At 45.1% G+C, this 24,291-nt stretch overlaps 1 protein-coding gene across 1 annotated transcript in view; it reads left to right on the top strand.

Moving 5' to 3' along the window:
- The window catches only part of limk1a (LIM domain kinase 1a), a gene marked incomplete at both ends in the record, with an annotated part of 37,381 nt that overhangs the window by 6,860 nt on the left and 6,230 nt on the right, over positions 1-24,291 (top strand). Inside the window, 5 exons of the mRNA XM_080844298.1 lie at positions 12,624-12,762; positions 22,100-22,209; positions 22,811-23,008; positions 23,224-23,329; positions 23,823-24,010. Coding sequence (XP_080700424.1) covers positions 12,624-12,762; positions 22,100-22,209; positions 22,811-23,008; positions 23,224-23,329; positions 23,823-24,010 — 741 coding nt within the window. The remainder of the gene's footprint in view (positions 1-12,623; positions 12,763-22,099; positions 22,210-22,810; positions 23,009-23,223; positions 23,330-23,822; positions 24,011-24,291) is intronic.

Below are 24,291 nucleotides of genomic sequence, written 5' to 3'. Positions count from 1 at the left end.
TACTACGTATGCTTGCAAACCCTGGCAAAATGAGGAAGGCTTATTACCCTCTACTTCCTTAGATTTGAGACAGAAGTAGCATAACAACTTTGTCTGCTGTTAATATTAAATATGTAGGAATATATACATATATATAGTATATAGGTAATGGACCAGCAGTATTAAATAGAGTTCCGGCTTCTCCTCTTCTCTTCTTTCCTCCTGTTCTTCCTGCCGTGGATAACAGGATAACAGGTCCTCTGGAATAAGAGGATAACAGGTCACTCATCAATCATGTTTTTAGTGATGTAACCGGATTTGTTTTCTGTTACAGTTTATATATATATATATATATATATATATATTCAGAATCTGGTTTATAAGCACCATGTTCCTCATGAAAAGGTGAAAATAAGTCATGTTTGAATTTTTCTTGAAGGAAGTGCACTTTTCCCTTCCACCCACATGTTTATAAATATCGAGTTTATGTAATCACTTCCCTGGCTCTTCCCCTCTCTCTATCATCCTCAAACATACACTTGGATAAATAATGTAGGACACTTAATTTTTTCCCCCCTGCATTCAAGCTCCGGCTAGTGCATCGCTTAATGGTTTTAATCCAATTTCCCAACCCAGCCTCTCTCAGAATGGATGCCTGGATCCAGTCAGATGCCCCCTTTGAACCCTTTGTCTTCTAACAGTGGAGACTTCTGGCAGTCTGGTCTCTCTGTATTCTGGGTTATACACTTGGCAGTCCTTTATGGGATTGTCTGTCTCCAGTACAGTTTTTTTTATTTTCTGCGATTGCCTTACTTTTTATTGCTAAATCTGCAAATGTGTTTCTCCGGCTATGAAAAATGGCATGGAGCTTAAAACTGCATTAGCCATCATGCTGAGCTGCAGGCTCCTAGATTTGGCAAGGGCACGTGGGTCATATGCGGGACTTGCAAGAGTGCGTGGAACGCGTGTCAGGAGCAGTGCAGATGGTTGCGGATATACCGGATAAAAAAAATAATAATTAAGTGTCCGAATCAACTTTTTCTTCGAATTTTTTAGGGTAAGGGTTAGGGTTAGGGTTAGATTATAAGGCTAAAAACTAGGTCTCGGTACCCCTACAAATGCCTGAAAGTACGTTACACTTCCTGTATGACGTCATATGACGGGGATATTGTACTATTTTGTGATCCGAATAATACGCAACCAGTGCAGATGGAGCGAAGATGGAAATCTCTCACATCTGTCACGCCTTAAGAGGGGAGGGGGGAAGTGAGGAGTGTGGATATCGAGGAATAGTTTTTCTAGTTGAAATAGAAAATTAGGTCACTTTAGTAACAAGGTCAGCATGTAGCCCATGTGTTTGTGTGCTACCCTGACCTTGAAGTCAACTGCATTTGTGTGTTCAGCATGACCCTCTTTAACCAGAACATGCACATGCAACATTTCATATGACCTGTGAGGTTTTAGTATTAAAAGCAGAATGACGCTGTGTGGATATATTACGAATGCCACGTTTGTTTAACCCTGATGAAATTCCCGAGGGGGATTGTCATAGGGATTTAAGACTGCTTTTCTTATCCCTGAATGCTAGCTGCCTGCACGCCAAAGTGAGACAGCAGGGATTTCGTGTCGAGCATGGGGAAGAGCTCATTCCCATGTGTGTGTGTGTGTGTGTGTTTGTGTGTGTGTGTGTGTGTGTGTGTGTGTGTGTGTGTGTGTGTGTGTGTGTGTGTGTGTGTGTGTGTGTAGATCCGTGTGTGTTTGTGTGTGCATTTTCAGGGCTTGTTGTTAAAGTACATATATACAAAAAAGAGAAAAACCCAAAACAGAACAGTTTATTTGAAGGTCTAACAGATGTCCCCTGGGTGGAAAAAAGTACAGTGGGCCACAGAGAATGCAAGCGGAGGTTTAGCTTCATGGGAAAGTGGAGCTGCGTTGGCTGAGTGGTCCGCTCTGACTTCAGCAGTCCCCTGACTCCGAGCACAGTTTTCAACTCTCAGAGCTGGGCGTGAAGGCCAAGCATGGCAGACTTACAACATATTGCATACCCTCGTAGTCCAGCTAGTCATCAAGGCGTTCACAGTACTAGAGGTCTTACTGTAGGTGTATTTTTATTTGACTTATTTTTTAGTTAATAAATAGTTTTGACTGGTTTTATGTTTTCTGTGATAAAATGTAATTGTAGGTGATATCTTCTTCCAGCATGGTTGTATATGTTATCTGGGAGAGTGGTAAGATGTCATATTAAGAGCTATCATGCTGTCATATCTTAAAGAACTGTAGCAAGGCAGAAAGATTCCATCACCCCAAATAACTTTGGCACTTAAGCATGTTGTGAAGAAATAAGGATTATGAATGGCTGCTTTCTTATTTTTCCACAAAGGTTTAGTTTGAAAAAACAAGATTCTTGCGCTCTAAGGCTAGTTAGCGTCATTGGCCATGATGTGCCTGCATAGTTTCCAGGATTGGACCCCTGGGGAACTCCAAATGTGAGAGAAGGCCATGTTGTGTCGGCTCATATGCCGTGTTGCAGGTTAGATCACATACACCCGTCATGCACACACAGGCACTCACGCTGCTACCCTGATATCTATTTGGCTTCTTGAAGGAGGTCCAGACGTAGCCTACTGTTGAAATTGTGCCTCTGCAAAACAGATGACCTCGCTTCTCAGTCGAGATGAAAGACGAAGATATCTCCTATAATCGTTAGTAGTAATGTAGTAGTGTAGTAATAGTGGTTAATAATAGAACTGTTTTTGGAGACATCCGTCAAAGTGATATAATTGATATCATATCAAACCTAGAGGTGTCACTTGGTTTTCTAGCCGTTGCATCCTAGTGCTTTCACTGTGATCAGTTTAATGTATTGGAGTCTTGGCAAAATCTCAGTACAGAGCAGTTACCAGCCGAAAGCTTAGCACGTCCAGTGACCGACTTTTCATCTAAGAATGAGTCAGTTACATCTCACTTCAGATGTGAAAAAGGAACAGGACACAACCTGCAATCGCAACAGGTTCCCCACAGCCCTGTGGACTGTGTAGCATCGGCGCTAGTACCGACACATTATAGCACCTCTAACGCACGCTAACATCTACCCGGCCAAAAAGGATACAGGAATGCAAGATGTGGTTGTGTTTGTATTTTAAGCGCTGGAAATCAGGTTTCTTTAGTTTCTTGTAAAAACCTGGCATGTGACTGCAGGCCAGCAAACTGAGACAAGATGCTCTGTTTGGTCAGGTGAGTTGTGATCCTGCTCACAAAATAAGGAACTGTGAATGAAACCACCAAAAGAAGTTTTACCATTTCCCATCTGACTATGCACAAAGACCTGTAAAAAAACTAAAAAATGAAACCAGATTTGGGAACTGAAGGCACAGCATAAATGTTCCCTTCAAACACAGGCTCTTTTATTCCTATTCCATTCCACTCTGAGACAAGACTGGGATTTCGCTCAAGCAGAAGCCTTCGCTGGCAAGCCTGCTGTGATAGCCTGCTGCAGAACGAGTGGAGAAGAACTAAGCCTCTCTACTTCACTACACTTTGACAGCCCTCTTTTGGAATGAACAGACACAGGCTAGGGATAAGGAGAAGGTAAGCAAGGCAAAAAAGACAACAACAAAACTTTTCGAGATGGAATGCCTTCAGGGCAGTTCTGCTGCAGCATGTCGAGGGTCGACGGTTATGTGAGTGTGTGTGCGTGTGTGTGTGTGTGTGTGTGTGTGTGTGTGTGTGTGTGTGTGTGTGTGTGTGTGTGTGTGTGTGTTTGTGTGTGTATATGTGGGTTTGCACCATTATCAGAAAGGTGGAGGAAGTATGCTTACACGAGCTGTTCAGCTTGGATAAAGTAAGAGCACCACCCTCTTCCACTGAAGCGGGGGCCCAGATAGTGGCAGGGGGACAGACAGGAAGAGGCTGGTGTCAGGGATCACGTCTGCTCCCATGGAGGCCATGAGTTAGCCCAGAACAGGAAATAGTAGAGGAAAGAAAAAAACGTTACCAGCTGCAGCGAGGGCTTGTGAGAGACAGAGAGAGAGAGAGTGAGAAACAGAGGCAGCAAGAGAAGACGGAGCATTCATTCACAGCGTAGTGACACAGGGCTTGATTTAGCAGCGTTGTGGTTTTGTGGAGGCCAGACTGGTGAGCTTTGAACATGAACCTGCTTCCTGAGTGTCAAAAGGAGGGTTTCACGCTACATGGCGAGATGTCACGCCGTGATCAGCGGTACCGTAGTCGAAGGAGCGCAGGAAAGTAAGTCGTTTTGGCTCAGGGTAAAGGGGTGTGTGGGGGGGAATGTGGATGTCAACAGATGTCAAGGCAAAAGGAAATTGTTCCTTTTCTTTTATTTGTGGCATTTAAGATATAAAGCGATCTGTAAAGCGCCTTGAGCCAATTGTTTTGTTCAGGCGCTATATAAATAAAATTGAATTGAATTGAATTGAATATAGTGGAATCAGGAGACTGGACTCGCCAGAACATGTATTAGTCTTGACAGCTAGAAGTAAATGTATCCATTTCTTAAAAATAAGGGGTAAAATAAATGGGCTTCTTACTTACTTGCTTACTGGTGATTAGCTTTTTTTGAGACCAGTAAAGTTTTACTTCCTCTTTTTTTTTTTTAGCTCTTTGACCAAAATATTCTGTCATATAGCTACAAGGCAAAGACATCATGGAAGAGTCATCTTAATGTTTGTCATTTATTTTTCTTCAGTCCACCCAGCAGTGACTCATTCTAAAATAGTTTCAGAAGCAGACAGTATACACCTGTTTCTCATCCCCTCCCCACCATCACAGGCTCTGTCATAGTGCCGCTCACGTTCCCACCTGTGTGTTTGATACTAAAAGAACACCGTTGGTTCTATTCTCACATGACTGTCTTCTGGCTTTGATCAAAACTGGCCCTGATTGAGGAGGTTGTGTGAGTAGAACTTGTACTGAACGTTGAGTTAAGTGTCCCATCAAGGCAATTTGGTTTCTGTGTTTGCTTTTTGAACAGTATTTTTCTTTTCTTTTCTGTGAAGTTCCATGGTAAGGGCCCTAGAGCAGCCTCCATACATGAACTGGATTAGTCTTTCTAAACTTGTTTCATGCAGATCCACATTTCCCTAACCTCAGGATTGCTTGTGCTGCTGCTGCTGCTGATGATGATGATGATGATTATGATGATGATGATGATGTTGTGTATCGTCCTGTGAAAGGCCTCTACGGTCCAGGAAGTATTTATAAACTCTCACCCGTCAGGCTGGATTTCCTAAAGTGAGTTTGCGTTCCGAGTTTGTTAGCATGCACTCACAGAGCACTGATAAGCTCATCGCAAAAAGAAATTAAACATCCACCTCAGGATTAAAGGCCTTCCCTCAGCGCTGCTTTGTGCTGTGCTGTGCTGTGTGATGTTCCGATCTCTGCCTGGGATCTGTCATTCCCACGCACGCCACCAGCTTTGCAAATTAAACCTGGCTCCGGAAGGATGTGCGGATTTTGTGGGCAGATGTTGTCCTAGGGCAGAAGGAAGAGGAAAAAAATTAATTAAAAAAGAATGTGTGCTCTGCTCCCACACCTAACAGATGACGATGGCATAGTCAGGCTCCACGAAGCTAGTAAAGATGCTTAAGCCAGTTACCCTCATCGTGTTGCAAGAAACACAACAAATTAACACAACATGTTCATGAATACAGAGATGCTGTCAGAGACATGGAGGTTTTGTGTCAGTTTAAGTATTTTTGTTTTTTATTGTTGTTTTCATATTTATTTATTTTTTTGCCCTGCCAATAAAGCCTTGATGTACAGACTGGGTCGATGAAGTCATACCAGTTAAATGTCTGTTGCATCACTACTTCCGCAGCACTGGGCATTATCTCCCATCCTGTCACATTGAGAAGCCTTGAATAAACATCCTTGTGTTGCCTGCCATCTGAAAGGTCAGGTTACCCTGCCCGGCTACTCTGTCTCCAGCATCTAGCCTGTTCAGATGACTGTTGGTCATTTATAGATCCTTTCCTTTGTGGTACAGCAGCACGCCGACATTCACAGTGGAAAAGGGAACGCTCTGATAAGACACCCAGTCCCTGCTCTGACTTTCCTGATAACACCAGTTTTGCCTCTATACAATGTTTTTGGGAGTTATCTTCGTTCTGTGTCTTTTCTCTCTGTTCTGTACAGAATGTGTTGCTGTGGGGGCTTTAATTCCCAAGCCTAACGTGAACAGCACTTGTTTTCGTGTTTGTTGAAAAGCCAGTGTTGGCTCGGATTCCTAGTTGGCAAGTAGTCCAATGCCCTTTGACTCACTTGGTTGGAGTGAGAATAGCAATGCTCCTTTCTCTCTTTTTCAGCCCGCAGACAGTCAGACAGTCAGTCAGTCAGACAGGCAGGCAGACAGACAGACAGACAGAATGTTCATTCAGCGACTGAAAGCCCAGCGGGGCTTAGTGAACACAAAGAACCTGCCAGCATACACGCTATTCAGGAACAGCTATGTCCTCCATACCTGATGTGGCCTGATGCAAAGCATTCTAATTCTGGAACAGAACAGTTATGCTCCGGAACAAACAGAGCTCACAATGGCCGCCCGGCATCCCTCACCCCCAGCCACAGTCTTTGCTGCTGTGGAAATAAGAACCATAAAGCATGGGCTCTTGCTTTTGTTTTTGCCAGTGGTGGGATCACAGACATCGCATGGTATGGCACTGGTATGTGTGCACGACACGTGGCACCCGAGGGGTTAACTGCAGCAAGCCGGCTTGCTGAGCTTGCAGTAGTCGAGCCTCCTGGCGGTCTTATTGGACGGCTCTGATTTCCTGGGAGGACCCACACCGGCGGGGGCGGGGCCTTGCCCCAGTGGATGAAGTAATGGCTGTGTCTGCAGGAGGATGACATCATCCGCTCATTGCTATTCCTCCCAGCCTGAAGGGAGGAGAGGAGGAGGTGGAAGTGATGAATGCATGCTGGTATTCCCCCCCTCCCTCACCCCCCCCCCCCCCCCCCCTGCTCGCTGGCTCTGAGGCTCAGGCAGTCTTGTAGTCAACGGGCCTTTATCTCTGAAGAGGGTACCGGGGGGGTGGGACCCAACTGGCAAGCGAACCCCATTTGTCCTCTGGTTGCCTCGACTGGTCTTTTGTCTGCAGCTACCTCCCCCCCCCCCCCCCCCCCTTTCTGGCTCGCTGTTTGGACATGCCCAGATCAATGCTGGGAGCCTCCACCCCCCACCACTGTCCTTTCTGTCTGTTTTTCTATGCCGCTCTAGGAATGTGGTGCTCGCAAATTCTTCAGAGGGGGATTTGGAAAGGCTGGGGTGCTTGACAGGGATGTCCCTGTTTGTTTTTCAAAAGTCATATTCTGTTATGTAGTTGACTATTTTAGCCACACAACCTAGTAGTTGCATTTCCACAGAATCCCATGTCTCAAGGTGGATTTTTACTCAGTTCAGTATCTCACAGCCACACACACAGTACATGCCTGAGTGTGTGAGCTGATATGAGGGGTAAAATTAGATTTCTAACAGAAACCACACTATGTCGAGCCCTCAGTTAATTCAGTTGACTTGTTAAACGAAAATAGCATTTTGGCTGATTACATTTGAACAGTCAGGTCCGGTGCAAGAGTGCTGTTGAAAATTAAATTCAGCTTGGTGCTGTACTGACAATAGCGATCACATCTTGTTAACCAAACTGACAAACTTTGCATCAGTGCAGTGTATGTTATTTCCTTCACAACCAAAATTCACCCAAAAAAATGCACGAAATATAGGATTAAACTTCACTCAGTTAATCGACATGACATTTCAAGTACTGTGTAGAGTCTTTCTTATTATATCTCTACCTCAAGTTGAAATATATAACAACTCCAATAACGCAGTCATAAGACTGTGGTAGTTGTTGATGTGGATTCCAAAATATGCAGTTTTGTTTTAATTTACGCAAACTTCATCGTGTTTGATTTGCCTAGTCCTGTGACCAGCTGAACACATTGAAAGTTATTGCCTCAGCTCATTAAAAGCCACATTACTGCAGGCTTTGTTGTTCCCCAGGGTAGCTGTGGTCATTTGGTGACAGCATTAAAGGTGGAATGGCCCTGGCAGATGTGTCCCCCATGTTTGCGGACGCTGCGGAGGTCCTAACACTAAGTGCTGCGTCAGCGTGAGACGGGCCGCCTGCCCCTGTGAGGCCCAGAGGTGTTGGTTCCCTCGCCAGCTGGTGAGCCATGGAAGGAAGCCCCCAGCATGTGGCCCACTTCCTCCTGCTCTCACTCTCTATCTCTCTCTCTCTCGCTCACTCTCTCTCACACACTCTCTTGCTCTCTCTCTCTCTCTCTCTCTCTCTCTCTCTCGCTCTTTCTCTCACTCTCTTTCTCTCTCTCTAACTCTTTCTCTCACTCTCTTTCTCTCTCTCTAACTCTTTCTCACACTATCACTCTCTCTCTCTCACTCCCTCTCTCTCTCTCTCTCTCTATTGCTCTCTCACTCTCTCTCCTCTCTCTCTCTCCTCTCTCTCTCCTTCTCTCTCCCTCTCTATTGCTCTCTCTCTCCCTCTCTCTATTGCTCTCTCATTCACTCTCTCTCACCCATTCTCTCTCTCTCTATCGCTCTGTCTCTATCCGACTTCTGGAGTCTCCTTCCGTCTGCTGCCATCGATCGATGCCCCTGTAACACTATCAGCTTTTCCTCATTCAGTTATCACACACTTACCAGTGCGCTGTATATCTCTCTGGGGTCTCCCTACCTGATCCCCCCCCCACACCAGATCAGGATCACATAGCCAGTGTGTGTGTGTGTGTGGGGGGGGGGGGGGGGGGAGAGTATGGAGTCACTTTAAGTTGAGTGTCATTTTTTAAAGACATCCTGTGTGGTTCAGCTCTTACATCAAGCGTTGTGTTTCGCAGTAAGGGAGGAGTCCTCAGTGAGCCATGAAATGAATGAATTTCCCTCTCACAAACTTCTGCAAAGCGTTTTGCTCACTCTCTCTCTCTCTCTCTCTCACTGTCTCCCTCTCTCTCTATCTCTCTCTCTCTCTATCTCTCTCCCTCTCTCTCTATCTCTCTCTCTCTCTCTCTCTCTCTCTCTCTCTCTCCCTCTCTATCTCTCTCTCTCTCTATCTCTCTGTTCTCGACTTTATCTTCATCAGGTCCCAAAATAAACTCATTGCGGGGCCGAGTGATGACAAAAACACTGCTAACAATGAATGTGGCTGAGTGAGAAAGAATGCGCTGGAGCTTGTCCCTGTCCGTCCCTCCCTCCCTCCCTCTCTGTCTCGTGGGCCGCGTCTGCCTTATCTCATACCACTGATCCAGCCGATCAGCTCCCCTCTCTCTCTCTCTCCCTCTCACTCGCTTTTGCCCGCCCGCTCTCTCTATCACGCGGTCCCCTCCTCTCACTCTCTCTCTCTCTCTCTGGTTCTGCCTCTGACTCGCTCCCTCTGTGTCCTCTCTGTCTGAGCCAGTTTCTCTCAGAGGAAGGAAGCATTCCACTCATGTGATGGGAAATATCATTAATCTGTCTAGGGTTTTGACTTGGGGAGCAGCAAGTCAGGAAGAGTCTGGGAAAAGGTATGTGTTGTGTGTGTGTGTGTGTGTGTGTGTCTGTATGTGTGTGTCTGTGTGTGTGTTTGTATATGAATGTTTGTCTGTGTGTGTGTGTGTGTGTTTGTGTGTGTGTGTGGCTGTGTGTTTGTGTGTGTGTGTGTGTGTGTGTGTGTGTGTGTGTGTGTGTGTGTGTGTGTGTGTGTGTGTGTGTGTTAGAGAGAGAGAGAGCTAGTTAGTCTGTGGATGTGTAAGGTGTGTGACTTGTGTGTTGTATGTGTATGAAAAAAAGTGTTTTGAGAGAAGGAGTGAAAGAGAGAGAAAGACAGAGTTAGGAAGAGGTAAGGTAGGGTCTGAAGGTGAATGAAGTGAAGGCCTTGCCCAGCTGTCACCTTTGGAGTGAGATGTTATGGAGGGGAGCTCCAGGCCAGGCAGGACAGCAGGCAGGACAGCATGGTCCCTGTGGAAGGAGGCAGATGAGGTGATGTGAGAGCCCTGGCCCCTCTTCACCTCTGCGGCATACCACAGGGCCCCTAGAGAACAATGCCTCATAGTGGGACATCTTGAATCTCCCTTTCTCTCCCTCCCTTTCGCTCTCTCTCTCTCTCACTCACTCCCTCTCTCTCCCTCTCTTTCCTTGTCTGTCTCTCTATGCCTGTCTCTCTCACTCTCTCCCCCTTACTCACTGCCCCCCCCCCCCCCCCCTCTCTCCCTGTTGACAGCTTGGGGAAATCATTAACCTCATCCGTTACTCTCGCCTGTCCTTTCACTCCGTCTCCTCTGGTCCGAACACAGGGCCCCAGAGACCCGTCACTGATAACACATCACATCAGGCCTGCTGCCTGCACCTTTTTTTAGCCAGCGATGCCATTTTTTTGCCAGACCCAGACAGACTCTAAGTGGGACATTATAATTGGGCCTCATCAAATAAGAATTGTAAATTTCCCGTAATGTATTCTGTAGTTGGTATGCAGGCTGCTGCTGTTTTTATTACCTTGGCTGTTGTTCGCTTCGCAGACTTGTTATTGTACTGTATAATTTGGTGAGTCTTTCCGTCTTCTGGATAGTCATTCATTTGGATGTAATTTGGATCTTATCGAAACTTACTGCCTTTACCACAAAATGACCCCTTCATAGACAGACTCCCTGTGTCAGTGGAGAGCATTTGGTATATTTTGTACGTTGTGACCAATATTGTTTTAGACACACAAAAGCTACTCCATATTGTTTTGTGTGTGTAAGTGTCCATGTATGTGGGCCTAGTCAGGTTTTGCCTCCTTCAGCTGCAGTGCAATACACAGTCAGAATCTCTTCATTTCAAAGGTAATCTGCTTGACTTCCCGCCCCACCCCAAAAAACCTCCTGGACATACACACCCCTAGACAAGCCACACACACCCCTAGACAAGTCACACACACACCCCTAGACACGCTACACACACACACACACCTAGACGGGCAACACACACGTACACACTCACATACGCACATATACTCACACACCCCACGCTGTCAGACCATGAGTCATAAACGATTACATTTGCACAGATGACAGGGAACAGGATGGTTCCCTGTTTATTTTTTTAATTTCGTTCCTCTAGTCTTTTGTTAGCGCGATAATGATGTGGAGTATTTGAATTTGAAATACCTTTAATTATCTTTAGTCAAATATTTTGGTTTCAAAAAGATCACTCAAGAAGAGGTTAATCAATTTTTCCGCGAAGCACATTTTTTTCTTGTTTTTGATCTGTCAGAACTCCACTGTAACATTTTTGGAGATTTTCCTACAGGAGGATTAGATTTAAGAGGAGCTTTGCCAGCTGTCTAGAAAGGCTCCAATTTGGGCTTTGATCTCTTGTGTCAGATGGCGGGTGACTGGCGGAGCCTCTGATGAACTTGAATGGCTCTCGCTATGTGCTGGAGTTTGTCCTTAAGATGCCCTTGGCCCATTTCTTCCTTGCCTCCTGGAGCAAATAAGGTTGTCATGCTGTATGGAAGTGTAACCCTCCTCCCCATCCCCCTCTCCCTCGCCCTCCTCCCACCCCCCCCCCCAGCCAGCTCCCACCAGCTCTCTCCCCCTCAACCCCTACGAGGAGATTACAGCGCTACGCCTCTAATGAAAGGGGTATAAGAAAGACAGAAAGCGTGATGTGGGCCCTGGGTTCCTGCGTTGCAAAAACAGAGAATTAACCCTTTCGTCCGCCATAGGCGACCCTCAGATTAGTCTTCCTCAGGAGCGGGAAACTGGGCGCGGAGAGGGCAGCACTCAGGGCACCAGATGGGGATTGATGGCCTCTCTCTGGCTCCCCTGGGGCTCCTGTTATCGATCTGTCCTGTTGGAACAGGAAGGCTGTGTGGTCTGGTTCAGGCTTGTATTTTATGAGGATCAAGGTAATAAGGAAGCATGAAGGCTTTTGTCATGCCAGGCACGGTTGTTTTTCCAAGGGTCGTCCAGATCGATCAACGTAAACATCTTGCTGACATGAGTATTACTGCCTCGATTGTCGCATTGTAAGTGAGTAACTTTGCAAATTCGTAGCGTATCGTAAATTCCATGTGTTCCTTCAATATGGGAGGAGATGTGAAAATGCTGGTGTGTGTGTTTTACAGAAGAGCCTGGCTGCCTCCTTCCGTCTCTAAGGCTCAGTTTGCAGGGTGCTGTGACAGCAAATGAATTAGACTTAAATGGGAGTGGGTCGGCCGGCTCCTCTTCGCTACCGCTCTCTCACCGCCCCTAGATGCTGCCTGTCGATCCTGTTCTAGTGTTTCGGCAGCCGATCTCTGTCTGCATCAGTCAACATATCTGAAATCACTGCCTTACTCTAAGTCTTTGCTTTACCTTATGTTCTCTAGTTGTATATCTGATGTGTTGACTGTATGCTCTGTCTGGCTGTGGTTTCAGCTTTTACCTGAAAATACCACGCAGGGTATATATGAGGAGTGTCACCACTGGCTGTGTTTACTGGTTCTGCGCTTCAAAAGCTTTATTAAGAACATTCCTTTAATCGCCCTGGTGGGTGTGTGTGTGTTCTTTTTTCTAGATGCCATTCATTGCAATCTCTCTGGGACGTCATTCTGTATAGGGCTCGGCGCTAATTGTCCATAATGACATTGTTGTTGTTTTCAACCTTTCCCACACAGGTGTTGTGAATGCAGCACCTCCCTGTCCCACTGGTACTATGAGAAGGATGGCCGGCTCTTCTGCAAGAAGGACTACTGGGCCAAGTTCGGCGAGTTGTGCCACGGCTGCACGGAGCCCATCAGCACGGGTCTCATCATGGTGAGTGTGGAAACCCAACTCCGCTCCGCGGCTCTCTCCTCACTCTGCCATCCTTTCTCTCTCTTTCTCACTTTCTCTCACTCTCTCTCTCGCTCTCTCGTTCTCCATCTCTCTCTTTCTCCATCTCTCTTTCTCTTTCACTCTCACAAGACACAAGCCTCCCATTTCACACAACAGCTCCAGTTACTCTGACTGACAATGTGGTATTCATACAATTACTGGTGCTCTTTCACATGCGTGGAAAGGACTTCCATGAATTAAACAGCGCATCACTGTTATCTGGCTGGTGATCATGAAAGAGGTAGTATGTATAATTTAACAACAGTGGAGAGGGGTTGGGTTGATAAGGGAAAGTGAAGTGTTGACTGTGAGTGATATACATTGCATTCTTTAACTGGGGTAGTTGTGGCCAATGTCAAACCAATGAATGTGCCTCAATAATTAGTTCAGTTTTCAATTGCTTACCACACAACAGCGTGGATGTCCCCATTTGTTTGTTGTGTTTATCATGGATGGCTGTTTAACTGGAGGCCAGCAACGCTCGTCTCTAAATTCTTCATTAGCGAAGGAAGGCAGGACGAAGAGTGAGGAGACATTTGGTAGCATTTGTGAGCTTTGCCAACTGCTCTTGGAGGTGTTCCAAATCGGCAAGAGTCTAAAAGCTGCCGTAATTTGGCAGCGAAAGCAAAACTAGAACAGGGAGGCAAGGATTCGAAAAATCCCAGATAAGAACGAGTGTTTCGTGCAGAATGATATGGTGCCTTGACTGCACATTAACTTTATAGTCTCTCTGATTCTGGTCACTTATAGTAGCTGGGTCAAATCTGTACTAATAATATTCTTACTTGTACTGTGCCTCACATTTCAAAAAACTGTTTCCCAAATGAATAATTATGAATGTTAAATGAACCTTACATTATTCACCTTCACATGCAGTACTTGGCTGTAATGGCCCCTGGCTTGGTAAGCACAGGGAATAAAATGAACATTGTCTTCTTCACATCTGCCTGGGGAGGGACGATTAAGATTCTCCCAATACTCTCTCATCATCACTGTCTGCGTTGCTAGTGTAGCTGTGAATTGGTAATAGATTGCCTGAATTACGCCAGCAGGGCCTCAATGTAGAATGTGGTGTCGTGGGTAGGATGGATGAGAACTCAGAGTTCACTTAAAGGTGAGATTCCTTTAGAGTTTGCATCAAGTCCTTAAGGCACGCCCATAACCTGTTGGAATGTGCAGCATGTGCTGAAAGGTCCACCAAACATGACCTCTAACCTAATTTATTGTAAATAATAGATTCGAACATTCTCCTGTTTTACTTTTATTATACCTTTGTTTCACAAGTGATATCCTTGCTTGGGTTTCAATGATCTGCAAATGACCATTGGTTGTTTTATCTTTTTGTTTATTTTCTGTTGTTTTCACTTCGCCTCTTCACAGTGTTTTTGTTTGGTCTAGACCTTGTGGTGCCAGACCTTGACCGGACTTTTCACATTAGTCAACAGGCGTGTCATCCTGTGCCATCTCCATTTACCCTTAGATCAAGCTTAGCTTCAAGCGTACTTTGAAATTAATTACATAATAGAACGGCAGGAGAACTTAAATTAGAGACATTCAAATCAAACTGTGAATGCATGACTGTACCTACAGCATGTCCGGGCGCAGTCCTCCCATCTGCTGTTGTGGTTTATTGTTTATTTAGAAGGATCCCCATTAGCTCTACCCTAAGACAGAGCTTCTTTTCGTGGGGTCCACATTTAAGACTTACATACAAATATCAAAACAGTTAAAACATATATTACAATACCAATATCTAACATTTAAAACATGCATTACAATACCAATATCTAACATTTAAAACATACATTACAATATCAATATCTAACATTTGAACCATACATTACGATACCAATATCAAAATGTAAAATACACAAAATAATGGTGGTAAGCAGATCTCTCCCATCGCCCTGACTCCTCTCCTCTGCCTACCCTTCTCCAGAGCATGTCTCAGAGAACTGGCCCTGTGAATTACTGCCCCGCAGTCTCCTCTGCAAAGTGCAATCCCAATAATTACACCCGGGCCTGTTCCAGACTAAGTGAATTAAAGACGGAAGAGCAGGGCCTGCCCTCCCTGAGCATCCTCTTCTACAGTAGGTCAGATTTATCTGACACTCTGGTGTATGAGTGACGGTCACTGTGGGAAGTCAATTGGAGACAGGCTTGCAATCACATTATTGGAGTGATGGCAGTCTATCAGGCAGGTCTCAGTGCTAGGTGAAGGTTAGCCCTCCCACGGAATGACGCAGCAGATGTGTGCTGCTGTAAAATTCCACTTTGCCCCGGCTGGCATCTTCGCAAGGAAACGCCTAAATGGAGGGGCCATTTCTGGAAAACTTAAAAGAACGACGGGAAGGGATTGTGTTGTTGTTTACCAGTTGTTTACCAGATGTTGACCAGATTGTTTACCAGATGTTAAGCAATTTAGCCGTACTGTAGAGATGTTTTACGAAGGTTTGTCATGCACTTAGGAAAAGTGCTCTTCGTGAAATGCAATTCCTGATGATTGTGGTCCACCCGAGGTTCAAGTGTAGTGACATGAAGTCAGGGTGATGATTGTGTTGTGGATTGTGGTTCACCCGAGGTTCAAGTGTAGGTGTCAGTAGAAGTCACTGGAAGTGACATAAAGTAAGGGTGGAGCCTTCAGCATATTTTGCAATATTTTTTTCTCTTTTCCAAGGATCAACATGGACTAATCCTGAACCCCTTGTTTATGATGAAATGTTATGATATCATTTCTTTATTAGTTTTGTTATATTTTTTACATGTTCTTTTGAGCGATACCTCTCAGAGTGCTAAAAGTCCCTGTTTGTCGACATTTTTTCAATTTTTATCTTTGAAAACATTCTGTCCAACTTTTAGATGAATCCCAGGACAGTGATACAGAAAAGGTTGAAAGACCAGAAACGTAATTTATTTTTTTGCTTTCTTGTGATGACAACACAAGTTTAGCAACCACTGACTGTAACTGAGATGAGGTTTCACTATTTTCAGTAGGAGGGTGATTGATTGTGTTGATGTCTGGGACTGTAGTGTCTCATAGAGTCTCTCGTGTTACTCAGAGCCCTCCTATCGCCCACTCTTCTTGGAAGTTTTTGAATGAGGGTGGGTTCACAGTTTTTGTCCGATTTTATCTGCTTTTTGTGGGAAATGTATTCCTGCCAGAAAGATGATAAACATAAGTGTAAATTGAATTGAAATTGACTCATTGCGTCCGTGAGTAAAGTGGCATTGTGAAATTGTGGCATGTTATTTTAATGGCTTATTCACCTATTTGACAAATTGGCTCTTTTCGTTTACCCAGCTCAGTTTGATAGAAGGACTTGATGTCATTTCAGTACTAACAGTTCCTTTTTGGAAACCACCTAAAACTGTCATTTTGTTTTGGTTCTCTTTTGAGATGTAGAGAAGCTGACTTCCCTTTTGGGGGCTTATTTAGTTTGGGCTGGACTGTAGGCAGCCATAGTTGTTTTGACTCCTTACAACAGTGACTGGCTGATCATTCCAGAGGGGATTCCCATAGTAACTGCATAAGTTATGTTCATGATTGACACAACATGATGTCCCTCTGCTTTTACTTCTACAGAACATGGAGCAAGTAGGTTAGCCACATCTTCTAGCAGTGCGCGATTAGATTGAATGCATTGTGTGGTTCAGACTCCCAAACATGAATCACCTGGCGTTGAAGATGAATTCACCGTGATAGAATGTGTGATTAAGCTTGCATCAGTTAAGGACATATTAGGTTCACACTCAGAGGCCATGAAGTAGAAGAGGCATCTGCCTAAAAAACTGGAGTTAATCTCCGAAGCAATTTAGAATGTCACAGCGCGGTATTCCGGTTGGTCTTTGGTAGTAGACTCACTCGCTGGTGATTCGGTGACTCAGTTGCTGTCGCCGCCTCGGATGATAAAACTGTCTCATCACATTCAGGCAGCCTGAACACGCTCCAGTGGACCAGTTTTTCTGCTAGTCTCCCTCCGTCTCCCTCCCTGCCTCTCAGAGGTAGTGTGTGTGTGTGTGTGTGTGTGTGTGTGTGTGTGTGTGTGTGTGTGTGTGTGTGTGTGTGTGTGCCTTGTTTGTGAAAAGGCTGGCAGGCTGTGCTGCGGACGTCCCGCCTGACTCTATTAATATCTGCAAAGTCAGATGGCTCCTTGCAGCTGCTTGTATAGACCCGGCTTGTGGTCAGGGAGGGGCTCACGGACAGCCGGCCGGAAAGCATTGATTAGCATCCCCCTGCCACTGTCAAAAGGGATGCTACTGTTCTCCTCCTGCACCAAGACATACAGTAGAAGGGCTGCCGCACAGCAACTCTACATTGTTACTACTCTTGTGTATGCAGTTTTTTAGATGCAGTATTTTTATTTGTGACTATACTGCTTGTGGTACAGCTTTTTACAGCGATATGAGCTATGCTCGTGGTGCCAAAAAATGGTATGCATGAATTCAGGTTATTGGTCTGCATCTGTGAGGTTCAATAGTCACCGTTCAATATTCAGTGAACGTTGATTATTTTCTTTTCTCTACTATTGTTGAGAATTGTATGCTCTCCCCCTCAGGCCCTGACTATCCGTCACTGTAAGAGTGGTGGGTGTCAACAGCGCTAAACAATAAAATTATCATCTGTAAAGAACTCTCTAGTTAGAGCTGGGTTGTGTGAGTAGAAGGGAGGGGGATTAGAGGGGAGATGGTCTGTCTGCTGTGTTCAGGGTTAGTCGCAGTAAGGGAGTGGGGGTTGGGGAAGATAGATAGCAATAGAGAGAGAGAGAGAGAGAGAGAGAGAGAGACTGCAAGCAGGCAGGCAGGCACAAGGGAGGGCTGAGCAGGAAGTGATGAGGTCACAGAGAGAGAGAGAGAGAGAGAGAGAAGGAGGGAGGGAGGGAGGGAGGGTGAAGGGGGAGTGTTGGCTGCGGAGGGAGGGGGAGCGCGGTGACACAGTTTCAGAGATGAGCTCAGCGTCGGGGGCGTGGGTAGGCAAGTAAGCAGCGAAAAACCGGCAGAGCCCTTCTTCACGGCAGCCGACGACTCCAGTTTTTTTGTGTTGACAGCGTTGCGTTTGCCGACTTGAGATGAACTAAACCGCGTGGTCGATTTAGTCCAGACGCAGCCAGTGTCATGGTGGGAGACTTGTTTTTCTGGGGATCGTGCTGCCTGAGGTTGTGGAACAGGGACAAGAAGGTAAGAGAACTGGGAGGCTCGAAGCTCCGCAAGGGGCAGGCTTAGCGATGGTCAGGATTGGATGGATGGTGTGTCTCGCATGGCCTCTTTTTTTGCTCCGTGGAGGGGTGAGGTGCTCTGATATCTTTCGTATTGAAGCATTTATGTTTCTCTGAGAAGGTTTTCAGATTGTTTTTAAAATGATTCTGTATTTACTCCAGTCTGTTTTAGACTCTAGCTCCGACCTTGTACAGTTCCATGATCAGCTACGGGTATCATGTGAATTAAATGTCAGCTACAACAGACTCACCTTTAAAATGTCTGGTATGTTTTCCCTTTCAACGCTAATTAAAAGCCATAGTTTTCTCAGTCGTAAGCCCCCTGTTTGTCAGGTAGATTTGAATGTGAGATAGCCCTGGGGGCACCATACCAAAAGGCTGAGCACGGCTGGGTTGATTGCAGACAGCAGGCTTATGCTAAACTCTATTTTGTTTGTATGCTTGGGTGGCTTTAAGACTCTTAAGTGGCTGAAGATTTAGCTGGGTGTTCATTTGGGCTGTTTTATTTTTTTTTTCCTTATTGTTTTGGAGTGTTTTGGATCTTGGCTGAGCTCATTCTGACCACATGTCTAACCATGTTTGCCCTGCTGGTAATCACCTTACTGCGTAGCCTGCCTGTGCGGAAAGGCATTTTGCAGTGGCTCCATATTTTTGCATATTTAACTCCCACGCGATTCCCCGTTATCCTCCCATGTTTGCACACTTGCATTCAGCGTTATGTTAAGTGTGTATTGGTTTTTATTAGCAGTGATCTTGGTAGAAAAGTCTGCATGTGCAGTGAAGGGGTTAGTTATCAGTGTCTAATGAGATTTGGCCTGAGTTGAGAGACTGAGTGGACCTTCTTTGAATGGATTGGTGAGCCAGCTCCTTATCTTGTTAACACAAACCTTTAACTCCTTGTTTACACTGCATTTGGCATTCCACACACACACACACACACACACACACACACACACACACACACACACACTCACACACACATACACACACACACACACACACACACACACACACACACACACACACACACACAATCAATCACACACAATGGCACACACACACATGCACACTCACACACAGACCAGACTGTCTGGAATGCTATGTGCACAAGTCTCTCCTGGTCATATTAAGGTGATTGGGAATGAGATCAACATTCTCTCTCTAAGCGGGGTGAAGTGATGTCATGGCTGAGTGTGTTGTATTTCTGGCTCCTTTGCAGCTCTGGGAGCCCCACACATGGGGCACATTATACCAGGAGATCGCATTATATCAGCGCAACCCCAGGCATGGCCCTCGTCCGCATTAGTCCCAGTCCAGCTCCATATGGAAAAGCCACTCCAATACTTTGCTAATGAGAGAGTGTAATCCGGTTAACTTACGATCACAGGAGTCATATGCATTCCAGCTGGTTTGGATATTCCCTGTGATTAATGTGCTGTGTCGTTTCGCAGACTGCAGGCAAGATTAGTTTGTCCTTTGTTAGCATGAGGGAGTAGCCATAATTTCATCTTCCCTACTGTGCATAGGGAGGTCGAGTGCCCCAAAGCCATAAATTCAGTTCCCTGGAAAAGATTCAACAGGCTCACTAAAGTAGGCCCATTGCAGTGAAGACTATACCTAATGCAGTGTGTCAGTGGTACGTCCAGGAAATATCACACTGACCACTGAATGATGGCTACTTTGCTGATAATTTACATGTTTTGTCACATCTTTCCCAGTTCCCCCCCATTCAAATTTCTTGGCCCTATGGAATTAGGATAACATCTCAACCTCACACCAGTGTTTTGTATGGATGCACTGTGTTCGCCCACGTTCAATGATTCCCTGTTGAAGTTCAAATGGAGCCCCATTGTTGGGTGTTAAAGGAATGTAGCTGAAAGTGTTTTTTGAGTTCCCTTTGCAAGGTCAAAGTAAATATGTGAAAAGACTCATGGGGTTTGTGCAGGGTGGGAGGGTTACAGCCTCACACTCTTTTCTCCAGATGGAGGTCACACAGGGACCCCCCCCCTCCTCCCCTGCTCCTCTGGGAACAAAATGCTCTTAATTTAAGATGTCTCATGGTCCTGCCTTGTGCTCGATGACTAACAGACACAACATTTCACCAGCGTGAGCGCCTGGAGTGCAGCAATCATGTGAAAACCACAGTATATAGCTGCTCACTTGGAAATTTCCCCAGTTATCTCCCCAAACCTCATACACCAGGGTGGTGTCCCAACTCTGACCACATGCTTGAGCACTGGACATTTATAGTCTACTTTCAAAGCAACTCAAAGATCTAATGCGGTGTGACGCAGTTACTTTGTAAAATGTATCAATATTTTGGCGGATTTTTAACATGAAAACCAGTCACCTAGAATAGATCTCCCATGGAATGAGCAAGCATGTTTAGAACTCATTTGTTTAGAGCTTTTTGGGTGGTTTAGTCAGAAATGTCTGAACCTAACCAACCAATGTGTAGTGGAATAAATCAGTAACTGTAATGGAAGCCTAAGAATGCTGTTATCTTTGCTGCACCCCCTCCCCATCATCCGACACCTTTAGAACTTTCCCCCAGGGGCCTGTGGAAACAGTTGTTCATTCTCTGAAGTGGTTTTTGGGGTAGGGGGTGTTGGGTGGTGTGGAGAGGGGGGTGGGCAGCATGTGTATAACTGTTCAAACGCAGTTGTTCGCTTGAGGAAGAAGAGGCGATAGATAGCTAGGCGAGCGTGTGGGAGTGAGGCCAGTGGGCAGCAAATGGCAACCGCAGGACTGGAGTGTGACAGCGTCACCTCTGCTTCCTATGGCAAGGACGTTTCCTACTGAGTGTCACACCTGACATGCCACCAGATGCCCACTCACTGCGTCCACACACCATATGTTCCATTCTCCATTTTTGTCTGATTCTTTAGTCACTGGGCTGTAGTTTTTGTAGTTTGTAAACCCTGTTTACCTTTAATGTGTCATTTGTATATCTAAGTCACCTAGTGATGGTGAAAATGTTTTTTTGTTAAAGGTTCCACACAATATATAGACCACCCAGACACCAACCAACCAAAGATATGCTCTTGTGTTTCATTACAGCTGTTTTAACGTGTCATGTTATAATCATTTTTCACACACACCACTTGCCAATCATCCTAAATGAGGGTAATCAGTAAGCCTAAGTGTGAGGTTGTCATGTTTATCTCTTCCTTAAATGGACATTATTTATATCGTTTTCATTCTTTAAAGGCACACTGATGTAATCCCATAACAAGCTCAAAAAGAAATGCAGTGACTGCCGGCATGACTACAGGCGTATTATGTTTATTTAAAAGGCACGCCAACACTTGTTTAAAGCATCCTTTTCTTCAGGATTTTGGTTGAAGCTGCCTCTCCCATTTGGGTTTTCCCAAGCTTTATCAGATGTTTTATTTCCAGCAGATGCATTGACCAGAAGATGAATCAAAACAGTGCTGTTAACAGTGCGCTGTCAGTTCTGAGGATTTACTTATGATTCATTCCACCTCTTTCAAGCCTTAACAGAAGCCCATGTCAGCAGAGGTGATACTCAAGTCAAGCGCATTCTATACAGTTTTTGTCAGTTCTGTTCTAGAGCCGTAAGATTGGAAAGCCGCGTTCAGTCTTAACTGTTGCGATGGTGGGATCCAACTTCGCAGCATTTTTGTGTGCCTCTCCTTTAGTTTCCATAGAAACCCTCACAAAGCCCACTGAATGCATGGGAGCTGGACTCCCACTGGTATTACTGGTTTCTCTATCCTGGGTGATTCCATGGTAGCAGGGCAGAATCTTGTCATTTTGAGTCAACATTCTTCACGAGAACCGATATCTTTGTCAGCAAGATCAAGGTGTGATTGTGTGCATTTGCCAAGTGACAATGTTTCTCCGTACTTCAGCATGGCATTAATTCACATTGACTTAATTCACAAGTGAGTCAGTAACATGGCTCACGCTGTTTGACAAACACATGGACGTGTCTTATCCAAGACTCAATCACACACTTGAAACTACCAGATATTCCTGGCAGTGACCGTGTATGGCTGCGTGTCTTTGCTGAGTCCATGCTTTTCTTTGGTGTGTTACAGGTCGCGGGAGAGCAGAAGTATCACCCCGAGTGTTTCACCTGCCTGAACTGTCGGAGCTTCATCGGAGATGGCGACACGTACGCTCTTGTGGAGAGGTCCAAGCTCTACTGGTCAGTTGTGTAGATAAATGGGACCGACATCGAGCTAGCTCACAAATTAACATATCTGACCATTTTTTTTTTTATCTTTTGGTTTCAAATCAGTATTGACCTCCCTCTGTCTGTTGTACAAGTCTGTAGCATGCCAGTGTTATTAGCAGTGTTAATTAATGATGAAGACAAGAAAAGAAAGGTTAGCATCCATGTCACGGCTCTAAGTGGTCACCAAAAACATAAACATTCCCTGGTTTAGGGGCTAACAACAAGTCTTTGGCCCCTTACCACAAACCCAACATGTTATAGTGTTGTTGCCAGAAAAAAAAAAACACACTGGCCAGAAATAGACTGCCATGGGAACTGAGCCTTCAAAATAAAAACCGAACAGAACCGGCTACAAAAAAAAAAAAAGCATTACTAGGTCAGCAGTTTTTGTGTAGTGTAATATTATGTCTAATTGTATATTATGTAATGTCCAAGCTGTCCCACTTAACATTCCAACTAAATTAAGCTGTGCTATTCTCAAATAAATATTTTTGTTCTTTGTACAACAACACATTTAAATTGATGTTAAATCTCTCCTCACATGAACTCTCCTTTGTTCCCGATTACCCAGTGGCCATTGCTACTACCAGACCATCGTCACCCCGGTGACGCTTCCTGACTCCCCGTGTTCAAAGATCCCCCACACTGTGACCCTCGTGTCCATCCCGGCGTCCACCGATGGCAAGCGCGGCTTCTCCGTCGCTATCGATCAGAGCTCCATTCCCAACAGCTTCGGCCCCGACCACATCCCCACAGTGAGAGTTTCAGAGTGAGTAAGCCCAGGGTATCACTAGCCCATCCTTTACCCACACACTGAAATGTATTCCCGTAGTATTACATTTTTTGAGTACTCATTTGCAGGGTGTGAAATGCATACGTCTAATACTCAGATGTATTGGTTTTCAACGATATTGATTTTTTTTTTAAATTGTTCTATTTTAATTTCTAGTGAAACTTACCTTCAGTGTTTGTTCTCGTCTTTAGAGTGGACACAGAATGCATAAGTCCTGATGTGAAGAACGCCATACATGTTGGTGACAGGATCCTCGAGATTAATGGAACCCCTATCCGGAATGTTCCTTTCGATGAGGTACCAATAATAATCCTTTCACTTCTTTGCTGTATGATTTTAGATCCATCTATTTCTATTTTTTTTTCTCTCTTTATTTTCACTTCACTTCACTTCACTTCACTTCATACACACACACACACACACACACACACACACACACACACACACACACACACACACACACACACAGACAGTGCCTCAAGGAATCAGTCTGGCTGAAACAACAAATGCGCTCAACATGAACTATTTTATTATATTTCCTTTTGAGTCCACTTGATCCTGGAATGAAGGGGGAAATTCATATGCAAACATGCCTCAGGCACAAGGCCTTTTCCATTCATTTTAACTCAGAATTCAAATATAATTGATTCAGATTGCTTCGAGCCCAGTCTATTTATCTAAATCTCTTTCTTTCTCTCTCTCTTTCTCTTTCTCTCTCTCTCTCTCTCTCTCTCTGTCTCTCTCTCTGTCTCTCTCTGTCTCTCTCTCCTTCTTTTTCTTACTCTCGCAGATTGACCTGCTGATCCAGGAGACGAGTCGTCTGCTGCAGCTGACCATTGAGCACGACCCCCATGACCATGGCGGGTCACAGGACCAGCTGGACGGGCCAACCCCCCTGTCTCAGGTGTCCAGTCCCGTGTCCCCCATCACCTCTCCCCCCAACCTGGACGTCAACAACCTCCGCTCCCGTGTCATCACGTAAGGGTTACTTAACTTGTCACCGCAATATGAAATTAGCACTATGGTAATTCAATAGCAAACATGTGTCGTCAGTGAGAATTGTGGTGTTCTAAATAAAAGAACTGCCAGGTGATATCAATGTTTCAGGGTAACCTAACTTGTCACTGCAATATGGAATTAGCACTTTGATTATTCAATTGCAAACATGTCATATCATCACGTAAGGGTTGTTTAACTTGTCACCGCAATATGAGATTAGCACTTTGATTATTCAATTCATAACATGTGTTGTCATCACG

This window comes from Sprattus sprattus (assembly GCF_963457725.1).
Source record: "Sprattus sprattus genome assembly, chromosome: 9".
Taxonomy (NCBI): domain Eukaryota; kingdom Metazoa; phylum Chordata; class Actinopteri; order Clupeiformes; family Clupeidae; genus Sprattus; species Sprattus sprattus.
The sequence above is the reverse complement of the archived record's forward strand: the minus strand, read 5'-3'. Positions and strand labels throughout refer to the sequence as shown.